Source organism: Trachypithecus francoisi, unplaced genomic scaffold (genome assembly GCF_009764315.1).
Source record: "Trachypithecus francoisi isolate TF-2019V2 unplaced genomic scaffold, Tfra_2.0 Lachesis_group21, whole genome shotgun sequence".
Taxonomy (NCBI): Eukaryota; Metazoa; Chordata; class Mammalia; order Primates; family Cercopithecidae; genus Trachypithecus; species Trachypithecus francoisi.
Genome location: NW_022681467.1, coordinates 54,786,728 through 54,802,424, shown reverse-complemented (window position 1 = coordinate 54,802,424; position 15,697 = coordinate 54,786,728). Strand labels below are relative to the sequence as shown.

The 15,697-nt window shown below is 49.3% G+C and overlaps 1 protein-coding gene across 2 annotated transcripts; it reads right to left on the bottom strand.

Annotated features, from left to right (window-relative positions):
- Positions 1-42: 42 nt before the first annotated feature.
- Positions 43-13,954, bottom strand: NELFCD (negative elongation factor complex member C/D). Of its 2 annotated transcripts, none has more exons than XM_033186920.1 (15): positions 13,798-13,954; positions 8,984-9,099; positions 8,324-8,433; positions 7,367-7,476; positions 6,155-6,262; positions 5,532-5,684; positions 5,185-5,315; positions 4,092-4,257; positions 3,733-3,867; positions 3,155-3,294; positions 2,069-2,183; positions 1,629-1,724; positions 1,409-1,549; positions 929-1,058; positions 43-531 (listed from the first exon to the last, which is right to left on the bottom strand). In XM_033186920.1, the coding sequence occupies exons 1-15, from the start codon at positions 13,909-13,911 to the stop codon at positions 497-499; spliced, it is 1,800 nt and encodes a 599-aa protein (XP_033042811.1). In that variant the 5' UTR covers positions 13,912-13,954; the 3' UTR covers positions 43-496. The 2 variants fall into 2 exon arrangements, 1 of the variants encoding a protein (XP_033042811.1); XR_004431339.1 differs by having other exon boundaries at positions 57-531; positions 1,498-1,549.
- Positions 13,955-15,697: the final 1,743 nt, after the last annotated feature.

Below are 15,697 nucleotides of genomic sequence, written 5' to 3'. Positions count from 1 at the left end.
CATGCCTTATTCACACACAAAAACAATGTCACATCAGGACCCAATCCAACCCAGCAGAAAGGCTTTTTAAAAATGTATTACTTGTCCTTAGCAAATTAAGACAATCACAATAAAACATCAACTAACTGGGTTCTTGTGAGAAAACTGAGGTCAGCTTTGAAAGGAGTTCCCCGAGTGTCTGAGTTCCCAGCGGCCCACGGCTGACGGCCGGATCTGTCGTGAGGCGTCACGCGAGCCCAGTGCCTGCCTTGAAGGAAATGAACACCGAAAACAGGATTTGAGAGCAGTACTGGATTGACAGCAGAGAAGGGACTGTTCGTAAGAGCAGTTTCTCACTGAAGCTGCTACCATTTTCCTTTGTAAAGAAGTCATCCACCTCCTCCCAATGGTGCCCATTTTCAAGAAGCTGCCCGAGCCTCTTAAAACAGCTTCTTGAAAGGGTTTCTCCACAACTGGTTCTGGAATGTTCTGCTTCAGCTCTGGAGGATGCTCTAAATTAGTTCACCATGATGAAGTTAGATTTGCAGTGAGCTATAACGAGGAAAACAGTGACTGCGTTAGAAACAGGAAGTAGAACATGACATTTTCTTTTTTTTTTTTTTGAGATGGAGTTTTGCTCTTGTTGCCCAGGAGGATAGAGTGCAATGGCACGATCTTGGCTCATGCAACCTCCGCCTCCCAGGGTAAACAATTCTCCTGCCTCAGCCTCCCAAGTAGCTAGGATTATAGGCACATGCTACCCACGCCTGGCTAATTTTGTATTTTTAGTAGAGATGGGGTTTCTCCATGTTGGTCGGGCTGGTCTTGAACTCCCAACCTCAGGTGATCCGCCCACCTCGGCCTCCCAAAGTGCTGGGATTACAGGCGTGAGCCACCGCGCCCAGCTGACATTTTCTGTTGTAACAAAGGGCTAGGCCCTGGGCCTCACCTATAAACTCCGTCACAGGGTCATGCTCGCCTTCCGTTTTGATGGTACCTGCGATGCTGTCGTTCTCCAGGATGGGGAGGAAAAGCTGCACGAAGTCAGAGGTATAAGGAGGAGCAATGACGTCCAGCACCTGTGTGGGGGAGCACAGGGTGACTTCTTCCGCACACTAGTGCGGGGCATCCACCGACATTTGGGTGAAATGGCAATCAGTTTGGGAAAAATCCCTCCCCGCCCCCACCAGCTTCCCTGGTGACACCACCCGTCTCCGACATTAAGATGCCCAGGGTGGTAACAGAGGCAAAGTGGGTAATACAGCTGCTGCAGGCAGGAAGTGCTTTTCGGTAAATGAGTATCTGTCATTGTCATCACTACAGCAGAAAGCACAGTTCTCAGTTAGGTACAAAATGAACTACATGAAGCCAAAAAGGGCAGTGCTAGTGTAAACAGCATGAAACATGAAACCAACAGTGCATTGCTGACCTCAGTGACAAAATAGCGAATGAGTGAAATGTCAGTGTCCAGCTTCTCCAGACACTTTCGGATGTAACTGACAACAGGAAGTACATAACCTCGACTCAGCAGGTGAACCATCCTGTCCAGCAGTGTCTTCTTCAACTCAAGCTACAGAAGAAGGGGGACAGGGAGCTGGTTAGAGGGGGTCCTCCCCAGCCCCCTGGCGAGCCCCACGGGCACTGCTCACCTGCTCCATCACGTCCAGCTGGGAGTGCTCAGTCTCAAAAAGCTTAACAAGCAGCTGCAGGACCTGGGGGTGCAGGAGTTGGTGGCAGGTGCTGATCTACAAACAGGCCAGAGGGAGCTTCGCTGAGCAATGTGGTCACACTTGGCACACAGAGAACCCCCAAACCGGGCACTGTCACAGTCACCAAAGAGCTTATCACCGAGGAGGAAGGTCCTGACACCTAAGCCAGGGCCATCAGCTTCCAGTAACACTTGAGATGAAGAAATTTCTGCAGTCAATGACGCTAGGTCCTTAAGAGGAAAATCCTCACTTAGGACTGAAATAACTATTTTTGAAAAGAGTATCCTCTAAACTTAACTAAATAGATGCAATGTTAATGCCAATGTAAACAGCATGAGACAGACACTGTGTACACTGTGAACAGCCCTCCGCCCTCTTACCTCATCCAGCAATGCCAGGTGGACGGGGGTATGGTCAGTCTGCAGCTGAAAGTACCTTGGTTCTGATACAGTCCAATCCACCCACTTCAGCACACCCATTGCTACCACTGGAAACCTACAGTTAAGGCAGAATGCTTCCTTTAAAAAACAATTGAAAACACAAAATATGCTAGAAAAGCGTTAAAGGATGGTTACAAACAAACTCAAACGACTCCATCATTCACCCTTCAATACGCCCCCCCAACCTTTTTTTTTTTTTTTGAGACAGGGTCTCACTCTGTCACCCAGGCTGGAGTGCAATGGCACAATCATGGCTCACTGCGGCCTCCCGAGTACCTGGGACTACAGGTGCGTGCCACCATGTCTAGCTAATTTTTTGTAGAGAGAGGGTCCACCATGTTGCTCAGGCTGGTCTTGCACTCCTGGGTTCAAGCGATTTTCTTGCCTTGGCCTCCCAGAGTGCTGGGATTCCAGGCGGGAGCCACCGTGCCCGGCCTAAGCTCTGCTTATTAGTAAATAGCGTGAATGAATCGGCAGCCACTCAACATGTGATGCGAGAAGCAGAGTTCAATTCTCTGCTCACTTTAAACCACTTATTTAAAGGAAAAGATCATGAATGAGCGACCCTCAGTGAGTTTGGTGAACTGGGTTGAAGTTTACCTTTATTTAGCAAACTCTTCATCCCTAGTATAAATTATTAGGGGAAAGACATGCCTAAGAGAACATACTATTTCTGGCACGCATGTATTTATATAATTGGCATCATCACAAATCATTTCTATCTAAGCAACAGTTTGTGGGTATAACTTTACCTATAAATAGACCCTTCAAATCAGTTTTTGTAACTCCGGCTATCTTTTACTTGGTCTAATTTGTGAGGATGTGCTCAAGAGACTTCTGGCAAATAAACACCTGAAAATCCCTCCCGCTGCTAAAGCTGTCCAAAGTTCCTACACACTGTTTAAAATGAAAAAGCACATAAAATAAGTATCACTGAAGCTTCTGTTATTTGAGCTTTCAATAGGAAAACTCAAACCACCTCCTCCCCAGAGGACTGACTGAAGAACTAAGTTTCGTTTTACTTACCTAATACACTGATAAAGTGTGCTCAATTCTGCCACTAGTTCAGAGGCCCCTTTGTTCTCGTTGCAACACAAATTGTGAACAGTTTCAACAGCTTTCGACGTTGACTTCAGCTCATCTTTATTGATGCTCACTCGCTTGTTCTGAAAACACACACACAAGCTAGTGAGCCTGACAGGGCAGATACCCCTGCCGTCGGGGTGTTCTGGTATCGGCCACCTCTCCTTGCAAATCACTTTCCCTATTTCTCCTTAAGTTGGGAGTCAATTTAATTGTCAAACTTCACAGTCACACAGTGTACAGAAACTGAAAAGCATTGAGACTAGTGCTTGTCCATGTCTTATGGACATCAGTTTCATTTCTTTAGTCACATTTCAAATTACGGTTTGCAGAGTATTAAGAGAGGTTACACACATTTTCTTGAGACGTTTAGCACTTTCTCTATGCAGAAACAGAAGAAAAGACATGCTTGATACTAGAGAGGCTCAAGATTTCTTGTAGCCAAAATTCCAAAATAATATCAAAGCAGAGGAGGAGATTTGTCTCCTAAAAAATCCACAAATTCCCAGAACGGATGGTACCTTCTTCCAGGTCTCAACCACACTTGCCGCGTACGCCAAGATGTGGATGTATTTGTGCTTGTGGTCCTGGTTGATCCGAGCCCCTGGTTTAAAGAGTGACTGCATGAACAGGTCCAGGAAGGCTGGAACGCGGATCTGAGGAGAAGCACAGGCCCAGTTCGGGACGGCAGGCCTGAGGGCACTGCTCACCCACCTCCCCTCAGGGCTCCCTACACAGCAGGGGCCTAACAGGCTCCAGGCCGAGAGCGTGACTGAGGAAGGACCAGGACAATGATGGATTTGCATTCACAGCCTTCAGAGAATCAGACAAGCATAGACTTTCCAAAGTTGGCACTGGGGGTTCTTGAGAAGCAACTTACGAGTTCAACCGGAGGAGGGTCCATGCTTGTGAACATCTTGAACAGGACGGTGATGTCGGCAGGGTTCAGGGCTCCTTTGGACAGCATGGCCCCAAGAGCCTGGCAGGCCCTGGGGTAGGAGGCAGCTGTGCCCAACGCTAGTGTGATCTGACTGGCGTCGTGACCTCTTGATGAGAAAAACCAGAGAGCCTGTTACTAACAAGGCAGCTTCTTTTTTCTGTTCTTCTTTACACATAGAATACTTTACATTGTTGGGATCTCTGTTTTTCTGTCATTCACGAGTGTACTGACTCCTAACATTTACAACACTGGGAAAGTGATTCAAATACAGCTTGCTGGCTCTATAATAAAGGAGTCATGCACTTTAAATACTTATGAACACTCTATTGGTAGCAGAAAATAAAGTTAACACGAGCTCATTTTGTACAGTAAGATATGGACGACACTGTAACAATGAGATTCTGAGCAACTATTTCAGGACTGATGTTATTTGTTACTTATGAATCCCAGTGTAAAATCCAGGTCCATAAATCTGGCAAAGTGAAAAAGAATCAAGTGCTTTACAAAACAGTCCTCAAAGCAGCACTTTAGAATGCCAGCTCTCTAAGTATACCAAAAACAACTCTAACTTTTCCAGCTCTGCTGGATAAAAGGAAGTTTTTTTTTTTTTCTTTCTTTTTGAGACAGAGTTTCGCTCTTGTTGCCCAGGTTGGAGTGCAATAGTGCGATCTTGGCTGACCACAACCTCCACCTCCCAGGTTCAAGCGATTCTCCTGCCTCAGCCTCCCAAATAGCTGGGGTTACAGGCATGTGCCACCACACCTGGCTAATTTTGTATTTTTGTTTAGTAGGGACAGGGTTTCTCCATGTTTGTCAGGCTGGTCTTGAACTCCTGACCTTAGGTGATCCATCCACCTCAGCCTCCCAAAGTGCTGGGATTATAGGCGTGAGCCACCATGCCCAGCCACAAGGAAGTCTACCTATATGTTGAACAGAAGGAGCTAGCAGCTTTGGCTGTGGAATGAGGGCCATGGGAAGGGTTTTGTGGGGAGCACTAGGGAGGGAGGGGTTGAGCAGAAATAGGGCCTCTCACTTCTCCTGGGCAAAGCGCTGCACTTCCTGGGCGATCCTGCGCACCGCGGAGCCCCCCTGCTCCTCCTGGGCCAGCACGGACATCATGGCCTGGGCAAACAGGTACGTGTGCTCCCCATGGCACACCATCTTCTGAAAGATTGCAAGGACAGAGGGGGTGGGGTTCATTACTCTAGCACGGACAGCGGACTAGAGCCAAGCCTCCCCTGTGCTCAGGCCCGGGAGTGAGCATCTTGGAAGGTGCTCTCAGAAATGGAGATTCTCTCCAGGGAAGGAGCATCTCATGCTTGAAAACCAAGACCCAAAGTAGCCTCCTTCTAATCTGAGGTTCATAAAGAAAGAACTTACGGCAAACTCAGGGAGATTTTTTTCAAGGTTTTCTTCTCCTCCATCTAAAATTGTAGCTAGAGAGGTCCGGAGCACTCTTGAGAACACTTCTAGCTGCTGGCATGCTGTGGACACGCTGGTGATCTCCCCCTGGTACCCTGCGTCAGAAATAAGCTAGGACACAAAACAAGAAGTCAAAGGGGTGGCATGCAGTGACCGCACCTCCACGGGAAGCTGGCTTGTCAGTGTTCGTGGTGAGGTGGAGTAAGTGTGCGCTGGTCATGGGTCTCAGGCCTTCACTCCGCCCCCACACTGCTATCACCTAGGTGTGTGCCCTGGGCTGACCACCTCTCCATCGTTTCTTCATATGCAAGAGGAAGATCAAGCAGGCACACCTAAAGCTCTTCTCCAAGCACAGAGAACTCTATGTGTCCCTGCTAAATCCTAAAACACAGTCGATGCTGACCCAAAAACACAGATACAAATTTTACACTTTTCTTTCTCAGTGTAAGGCTTATGAAAATAAAACAATAAAGACCTTTATGAAAAAAAGCAAATATGAACTGTCAAAGGAAACAGACCAACAACCAAAAATAACTCTCATTCACAAACACCTTTCTCTTTAACTCCAGAACTCTTCCTACCTTAACGGTAAAGTTCAGCATCAAACAGTCTGGATGGGCTTCAGCCAGTTTGTAAAAAAGATCCCGCCACGTGGTGTGTGCAATCATCTGTTCCAGCCACGCTGGGGTCTGCCAACAAACACACAGACAGCAAAATAGGAGGAGGCCCTGCTTTTACTTGAGTGGAGATTCTGTTGTATAAACGATTGCAGGAGATTGGTGCTGATGGAGTCCCCATGGGCATCTAGTTCTGGGGGAGGCAGACCCAGAGCTGGCCACGGCCACACAGTTGGCTGAGTGACAGGAAGGTCCCTGGATGCCCCCTCAGCTTTCAGAAGATTGGACTCAACACAAGAGGGTACTGAAAGTCGCTTCCTAGGAGACACCAAGACCCACACAGAGCTGCCTTGCACACTCAGGCAGCTCATGCTGCCCCAGCTGTATGCCCTCAGCAAAACAGAAAGAGGCCATTTTTAAATGGCACAGGTGGTCTGGCCCATCACCACATGGAGTAGCCAGAAAAACGTTTCTCTCAGCTCTCCTATGTGACGGATGGCTTCAAGGGCTGTGCTCTGAACCTGCCATCCTGTTTGTGCCAAGGCCAGCTCCCCAAGGCTGCTCCCAGCCACAGATGGAATGCAGCAGGGCCTCAAAAGCAGGTCTGTCCAGGAGACGTGGGCTCCCAGAATGGGCACCTGTGGCTTAAAAATTCCCCACTGATATGGCTGCAACTTTCTGGAAACCACACTGCAGCCTAACATTCTTCCTACTAATCCTCATTCCTTCTCTCTTGCCCTCAAGGGTCAGACTGCATCACAGCTACCCCAGCCTCCTCCAGCCCTACCCCCATCTTCCCTGATAGTTGCTTCCCCCATAATCTCCTGCAGGCCTAGCCCTGTCTTGGCAACAGACAGGTTCCTGGAGGAACCAAACGAAACCCACCACAACACTCCAAGGGCTGTGCCTGGGAGTCAGCCTGAGAGGGGAAGTGGTGGGAACTTGCTGTTCTTTCTCTTGGTCTCAGCACCCGTGTGCCTCTCGTGTGCAAGCATGTCACGACCCTGGGTACGGAGTTTAAAGGGCAATTCTGACTAGATGCAACTTCTGTCTCACACTCTGATTTTAGTCCCCAACTCTGCCATTACTTACATGATATGCCACACTCCACTGTACACAGGAAATTTGCAAAAGACCCTAGGGCCTGGTACTAGACAAAGCAAAATAATTCCTCACCTCTCCTTCTTCAGTAAAAATAGAATCTGCTTTGCGGGGGTCAAAATGTTTGATCAGCAAACTCTTCAAGTGATTTTCCACAGTTTCCTGAACCTGCACTGGCTCAACACCTGAAAGAAAATGAAAGCAACTAGACAATGGCAAGCTCTCCATTCACCGTGTGGCTTTAGAAAGCAAACGGTCAAAAGTCTCTATGTGAATCAAATATCAAAGAATTGCTTCTGACCACTTATAAATGTAAGATTTTGGAACTCTTAAAAGTAGTTATCAATGATATTCAATGATAAGACCCAAAAAGCAGCACAGAACAGAACACACAAGTCTGGTCCACCCTGACTTCATGGAAAGGACAGCACCGTCTGCAGAGCCTCACTAAGGATAAAGACAAATGGCCACAGCAGACAGGCAGGGGGATGGAAAAACACCCCTGCCCAGTGAGGAGGGAGCAGATGGCAGCCAAAAGAGACACACTCGTATCTAATCACCGGGACAGCAGTGCGTCCACAAGCTTCCGGACAGCACGCACTCCAGTGATGTCATCTGCACCCAGCTCCGTGGATTGACAGTAAGGCTCTACTTTGATCATATTAGCTAAAAGCCATAATCATAGCCAGTCCTAAATTATCCGTCATTTACTGCTTGCTGTAATAGACGTCTTGAAAATGACACACTGAACATACACTGTATAATCCTATAATTCTACAACATGGTAGGGAAAATAGCTCAATGAAAATCACGTTTGCAGGCTACCAGTAAACCTCAATTACTGAATCAAAGATAAGAGGCAAGCAGATACAAATGAGTAAGATAAACATAAAAATAAGAAGTTCAGCTCTTTCTTACACAAGTCTCAGAAACCAGGAAAACAAGGCAATGTATCAGTGTTATAAGGACACAAAAGTCTATTTTTAAAAAGGTGGGGGTGACTAGCCAGGACACGGGCCACCCACAAAGCACCTGTCTGAATGAGCCACTCAGCCAGCAGGTTCACAGTTTGGGCCACAGCGGTGTAGTTTTCAGATAAGAGCTGGATAACATTCTCTGGAGACCCTCCTGCCTGAAAATACCTAGGGAAAGTAACAAAGCGACAATCACACCAGAATGAATGGAATGATGGACAACAGGAAGGTAAGGAAGGAGGAAGAGAATCAGGTTTCAAAATGTTTAAAGCGGCAGAGGGGGCTGGATGTGGTGGTGCACACCTGTAATCCCAGCACTTTGGGAGGCAGACGTGGGAGAATCACTTGAGCCTAGGAGTTCAAGACCAGCCTGGGCAACATAAAGAGCCCTGTCTCTCCACACAAAAAAAAAAAAAAAAAAAAAAAGCCAGGCATGATGGCACATGTCTGCGGTGGCCACCTTGTCACCTTGTGAGGCTGAGGTGGGAGAACCGCCTGATTCCAGGAGGCTGAAGCTGCAGTGAGCAGTGATTGTGCCACTGCAACAGGGCAAGACTCTGTCTTAAAAAAAAAAAAAAAAGTGGCCGAGGGGCCACTCCTTGAAGCCTTTAGTTCAGTTCACATTACTCTTGCTTTACATAGCGCCTTCTGGGTGTATTACAAAACTTCCTCTACATTATCCCAGCCGCCTCCCAATACAAACACCTTTCTCACATACCTCTTCAGAGTGTTAAAGATGGAGGGTTCCATGATATAATCCCGGGTGGAAAATTTATGCAGGCATTCTTGCTGAACCTCTGCATCATCCTCTCCTTCTCCAGAATCATCCTCCTGCTGTTGGTAAATGCCACGAGCCAGGATTTTTTTTCATTAATATAAATACCCTAATCTCACCTTAAATCATATAATGCTGCCCATTTTGAAAGTATTCTACACACATTATTTCACTTGACTTTCATGACAATTTCATGAAATGGGCTGGGCAGGTAGTGAGCGGCTAGGAAAACGGGATCCAGGATCACACTGAGTGGGTGTGTACAGCTCCTCCCTGGCAAACCGTGTTCCATGCTCACGCAAGTTACCCAACCTCTCTGAGCGTCCGTTTCCTCCTCTGTTAAGTGAAGATAATAATAATGCCTATTCCCATTTGGCTGTTGTGAGGATTCCATGAGCTAATTTTTGGAAGAGCCCAGCATAACCTCTGACATTTAGTAACAGTGCAATAGACAGTCAACTATTATTATTATTATTATTTTCACTATTCTTATTTCATACATGCCATTGAAGAGTAACAACCTGATTCTTGAAAGCGTGAGCCATCACTTACCATTAGAAAGTAAAGATTGCTAACTTGCCTTGCATCGGCACTTCTAGCTGGACTCCAGTCCCAATTCTATGTGGAAGCCACCTCAGGCCTGTCACTCAATCTAAGGGCAAAGCAGGCTTCTTCACCTGCTGATGACCATGTGAGGATGGACTGAGTGATCCCAAACCCTGTTCAACTTTACCACTGCCACCCTAACTAACAAGCAGATGCTTTCCGAACAGTCTGCACTGTGCTCATCCACCAAGGAACCTAAGAAAATATAAGACAAGACAAGGCTTTTTCCATCAAAGAAGTTTACAAACTAATAGAGACAGACCTCCATGCAACCTACTCTAACATAATGGGGCAAGAGCTGGGCCAGGGGTCAGCAAACTATGACCCAGAGCCAAATCCAGCCCTCTCCTATTTTTGCAAATAAAGTTTTGTGGAACACAACCACACCCATTCTTTTAAGGATTGTCTGTGATCATTTTCCCCCTGTAAGGGCCGAGTTAAGTAGTTAAGACAGAGACAGGCACAGCCTAAAATATCTGCTATCTGCCCTTTCTCAGAAAAGTTTGCTCACTCCTGATCTGGACTAAGATCCTAAAAGCAGTGCTTTGGAAGCAGACAGAACCTGATGACTTCCCACTAAAGACTGTGGAGTCTTCTCTCAGACCAGATTTGTGTGGGGGAACCCTGAGCCCCCGAGGGCGTGACAGAGGCCGGACTTCACCCCCAGCCTCATTCCCATATGTCTGCTCTCTTGGGCATCCACCCTGGGCGCTCACCTGCCTCTTCCACCACCTCTCGGGTCATGCTATCTACCTGCTCACAAATCCAGAATTAGCCTGCATCTCTCTCTCCGTCCTTCCTCTCTTAAGCTCCAGACTCAGCTATCTAACATTCCATTCTCATTTCCAGTCAGATGTCTCACAAGTATCCAAACTCCTTAGGTCCAAAACGGACATCTTTTCCCTGGAAACAGATCTTCTTTCTACAACCCATATTTCAGTAAAGGAGTCCATCATATCTCTACCTGTTACCCCCAAACCTGAAAATCATCTTCAGCTTCTCTCCCTCCCCCCACCCCCACATCCTGTCACATAGATTCATCAATTCCATCTCCCATCTGTCTATCCAAGGTGGTCCTTCTTTCCACATTTGCCTCTGCTCTTCCTTATTTTTTGTATGCTTGCAGTAGCAACATTCCCCTAAAGTCTCGGTCTTAGTCCTTCCTTTCAATCATCTTTCACACTGTGGCCAGTGATCTTTGTAAGCCACAAAACTGACATCTCTCTCCTGCTTAAAGATTCCCATCTCCTTCAGGAAAAAACACCCCAGCACTAGCAACAGCATGCCCTTCCCACTTCCCCTGTCCATTCTGACCTCTCGCCACTCCCCACTTGCAACCTGCAGCAGGACTCATCCATTTCAATGTCTGTAGCTCTTAGTTTCCATCATCCAGACTGAACATCACAGTGGCCTCCTTACACATCTTCCTGCCTCCCACTATGTAACGTGGCATCAGGCGAACAGGATTTGGGTCGCCAAGTATCTTTTAAAATCCAGTTCTTGCCACCCTCCTAACACCTTTCCTAACTTCCTGTCCCTCTTCCAAGCTGAGTCACAGAATAAACATGAAATGAACATCTGGTCCACCCCCCCATCAATGAGAGCCCACAGGTGTCAATGGGCAAAATTAGGATCATGATTAAAATTCCCCAAACATGAGACTCCCCAGTCTCCCATCAGTGGGGTTGAGGTCTGACTGCATAAACTTGGGCAAGTAACTCACGCACTCGGTCTATAAAGTGAAGGCACTGATTAGATGGCCCTCATATGCCCCAGTTCTAACATTTTATGACTCAATGGCTCAAGGTGAGCCGGGCATGGTGGCTCACACCTATAATCCCAACACTTTGGGAGGCTGAGGCAGGCAGATTACTTGAGACCAGGAGTTCGAGACCAGCCTGGCCAACATGGTGAAACCCCATCTCTACTAAAAATACAAAAATTAGCCAGGTGTGGCGGCACCAGCCTGTAATCCCAGCTACTTGGAGAATCACTTGAACCTGGGAGGTGGACGCTGCAGTGAGCCAAGATGGCGCCACTGCACTCCAGCCTGGGTGACAAGAGACTCTGTCTCAAAGAAAAAAACAAAAAGGCTGGGCGCAGTGGCTCATGCCTGTAACCCTAGCATTTTGGGAGGCCGGGGCGGGTGGATCACCTGAGGTCAGGTAGTTCAAGACCAGCCTGGCCAACATGGTAGAAACCCCGTCTCTACTAAAACACAAAAATTCGCTGGGCATGATGGCAGGTGCCTGTAATCCCAGCTACTCGGGAGGCTGAGACGGGAGAATCGCTTGAACCCAGGAGATGGTGGTTGCAGTGAGCCGAGATCAAGCCACTGCACTCCATCCTGGGTGGCTGAGCAAGACTCCATCTCAAAAAAAAAAAAAACAGAAAAAAGAATAAAAGGCTCAGGGTGATATACAAGATGCCCCAAACACCAACCCACCACTAAGCTAATTCACACCCTCCCATCTGGACCACTTTGGTGGTCAGCAATTTGATAAAGTCACAATGGAGACAAAGGACGTGGGCTTGGGTCCCCTCTCCTTCCTTATTAGTTTCATGACCTTGGGCAGGTCACTAAGTCTTTTCGTCTCACTTTCTTCACTTACCAGATAAGCAGAGTAACACCCAACTCAAAATCTTGAGTGTGGAAGGCGATAATGCATGATGCACATGGCCCAGGCTCTCAGTTAGCTAAGTCTGACTCTACCCACTCCACCCTAAGCCTCCAACACTGTGAAATGATCCAACATGCAAATCTACTCGTGTCACTCCCTGCCCCAAACTCCTGAACAAGCGATACCATTCAGCACTCTCCAAAGATCTTCAGAACCTGCTCCCTACTGACCTCCTGCCACTGCTTCCACCAGGCAGCTAACTTCACAGGGCTTCTTTCAGTTCCAGAAACACATCGCCTGCCTTGGCATTTTATACCACGGCTCCGAAGCCGCCATCACACCACCACCCATGTTCATCAACGTAAGCCCCACTTCATCCTTTATTCCCTCAAAACACCAGTTCAAAATGCACCAGACATCCCCAATCTTGACTCTTGTTAAAAATGCAAGTTCCTGGGCGAGGCGCGGTGGCTCACGCCTGTAATCCCAGCAGTTTGGGAGGCCGAGGTGGGTGGATCACCCGAAGTCAGGAGTTCGAGACCAGCCTGGCCAACATAGTGAAACCCCCTCTCTACTCAAAATTTCAAAACTTAGCTGGGGTGGTGGACGCCTGTAATCCCAGCTACTCGGGAGGCTGAGGCAGGAGAATCGCTTGAACCCGGGAGGCAGAGGTTGCAGTGAGCCGCAATGGCGCCATTACACTCCAGCCGGGGCAACAAGAGCGAAACTAACCCTCAAAAAAAAAAAAAAAAGCAAGTTCCCAGGCTCCCGTCCAGACCAACTCACTGCTGGGCTGTCTCCTGGGGAGGGACGTGAGAAGCTACATTTCAATCATGCGCCGCAGGTGGGTCTTTAGAGTTAAGGAGGGTACACACTGGCCAGACTAGAGCTGCCTGCCCTGACCCTGCAGGCCCTGTTCTCAGGGTGGGAACAGAGTGATCCCTCCTGGGCTTCCACCCCAAACCCTGGAAGGTCAAGGTCCGAAGATCCTTTCCATCAGTTTGCCCAAAGACAGATGAAATCAGCCCAAGGTGCTGAAAAGTACAGTTTATAAAACAGTAAAGCACATGTAGGAATGCCCTAAGTTCTACTTTTTTACCATGATGCTGGTGTGAAGTTTTTCCACTTTATTTTTGTTTAAAACTGTGTGAGCTCCGGACCCAACCCTCCACCTTAGCGTTGCTGTCCCGCCCGCCGTGGGGGTCGCAGGGTCGGCGCCGGGCCTGGCCGGAGCAAGGGGATACGGGGGCCCTCGGGCCGCCCTGCGCCAGAACCTCCGCCGCCTCAGCCCCGCCCCACGGTCCTGCAGGCGAGGAGGCGGGGACCCCGGCGGCCGCGCTGCAGGACCCCGGGTGGACGGGGGCGGGGCGCGCTGTGCTTGAACCACACGGTGACCGCGCGGGCCGTGCGCGCGCACACCCCCCGCACGCCCGCGGCCTCGCGCCGCGCGGCCTCGCTGGGAGCGGGGCCGGCCCTCCGGCGGCGGAGACGAACGATCCTCGTCGGGGGGCGCCAGGTGTCCCGCCTCACCTGGCCGCCGTCAGCCTCGTCGCCCCACTCGGCCGCGTTCCCGTAGTAGTCCTCGTCCATGATGGCGCCCGCCGCGGCCCCCGCCACGCTCTCCCGCGAGCGAGCGCTGCGCATGCGCGAGGCGGGGACAGACGGGAGGGCGCACGCGCGGCCGCGCGCCTCGGCTAGAGCGAGAGGCGGGGCCTGGAGGAAGGGGCGGGGCCTGGAGAAAGGGGCGGGGCCTGGGGGAAGGGCAGGGCCGCGGGCTCGGCGCTGGGAACAAAGGGGACCGGCGGAAGGAACGTCCCCAATCGATCCCGGAGCGCTGCCGGGTGGGTCGGGGGCTTAGCTCCGGAGAGAGGTTTCCCACTGGACTCGTGCAGAGCCCCGCTCCTGCTGCGCCGGCCCTGCGAGCGCCAGTTTCCTCATCTGACAGCTGGAAACAAATCCTTCGGGAAGTGTCTAAGACCCACGAAAATGTTTTAATATCTTTTATTTTTGGTAAAAAATACTAAGTGCGACCGGGCGTGGGGGCTCACGCCTGTAATCCCAGAACTTTGGGAGACCGAGGCAAACGGATCACTTGAGGTCGGGAGTTCGAGACCAGCCTGGCCAACATGGTGAAACCCCCGTCTCTACTCAAAATACAAAAATTAGCCGAGCGTGGTGGTATGCGCCTGTAATCCCAGGTACTCGGGAGACTGAGGCAGGAGAATCTCTTGAACCCAGGAGGTGGAGGTTGCAGTGAGCCAAGATTGCACCGTTGCACTCCAGCCTGAGCGAAAGAGCGAGACCCTGTCTCAGAAAAATAAATAAATTAATTAATTAAAAGGGCCGGGCGCCAGTGGCTCACGCCTGTAATCCCAACACTTTGGGAGGCCGAGGCAGGTGGATCACCTGAGGTCAGGAGTTCAAGACCAGCCTGGTCAACCTGGTCAACATGGTAAAACCCCTTCTCTACTAATAATACAAAAATTATATGGGCGTGGTGGCGGGCACCTGAAGTCCCAGCTACTCGAGAGGCTGAGTCACGAGAATCACTTGAACCCAGCAGGTGGAGGTTGCAGTGAGCCAAGATCACACCATTGCACTCCAGCCTGGGCAACAGAGTGAAACTGTGTCAAAAAAGAAGAAAGGAGAAGGAGAAGGAAGAGAGAAAAGAAAAGAAAAAGTACTAAATGCAGTGGAAAGTAGCATTTTTAATTTTTTTTTTTTTTTAGTGGAAGAAGAGCCCACAAAGCAAAAGTGCCCAGAGCCAACAGAAACCTCTGGAGAAGGGACCTCTCTGGTAGTTGCCAAAGGGAGCCGCTGGTGCTGTTGTGAAGCCTGCAGCACAATTCCTAGCATGAAGTAGGGGGTGAGAGGATGACAGGCTCCTGATGATCACGGAAAGGTTTTTGTTTGGTTGTTGTGTTTTTGTTTTGTTTTAATTTTAGATTTGGTACATGTACAGGTTTGTTACATTGATATATTGCGTGATGCTTCTAATAATCCTTTCGCCAACCTTTTTCAACTTTTACCCCTCCACACCTTCTGCCTTTTGGAATCCTCCATGTCTGTTGTTCCCATCTTTGTATCCAAATCACGGAAAGTTCTAAACAGGGAGATTAACGCCATCAAATCTGGATGTTTTCAAAGGTAATGCCCATGGCTGAGCGCCGTGGCTCACACCTGTAATCCCAGCACCTTGGGAGGCCGAGGTGGGAGGATTGCTTGAGACAAGGGTTCAAGACCATCCTGGGCAACATAGCGAGACACTGCCCCCCGCCTCCTGCCCCCAGCCAGGTATGGTGATACCCCTGTAGTCCTAGATGCTCAGGAGGCTGAGGCAGGAGGATTGCTTCAGCCCAGGAGTTTGAGGTTATAGTGAGCTATAGTTGTGCCATTGCACTTCAGCCTGTGTGACTAAGTGAGAGCCTGT

Excerpts from the sequence above, each read along its gene's own strand:
- NELFCD (XM_033186920.1), bottom strand. The coding sequence starts at position 13,911 with ATGCGCAGCGCTCGCTCGCGGGAGAGCGTGGCGGGGGCCGCGGCGGGC. Across the intron at positions 4,258-5,184 it reads CAGCGCTTTGCCCAGGAGAA|AGGTCACGACGCCAGTCAGA; the intron begins GTGAGAGGCCCT and ends TTTCTCATCAAG. Across the intron at positions 532-928 it reads CCCTGTGACGGAGTTTATAG|CTCACTGCAAATCTAACTTC; the intron begins GTGAGGCCCAGG and ends TCCTCGTTATAG.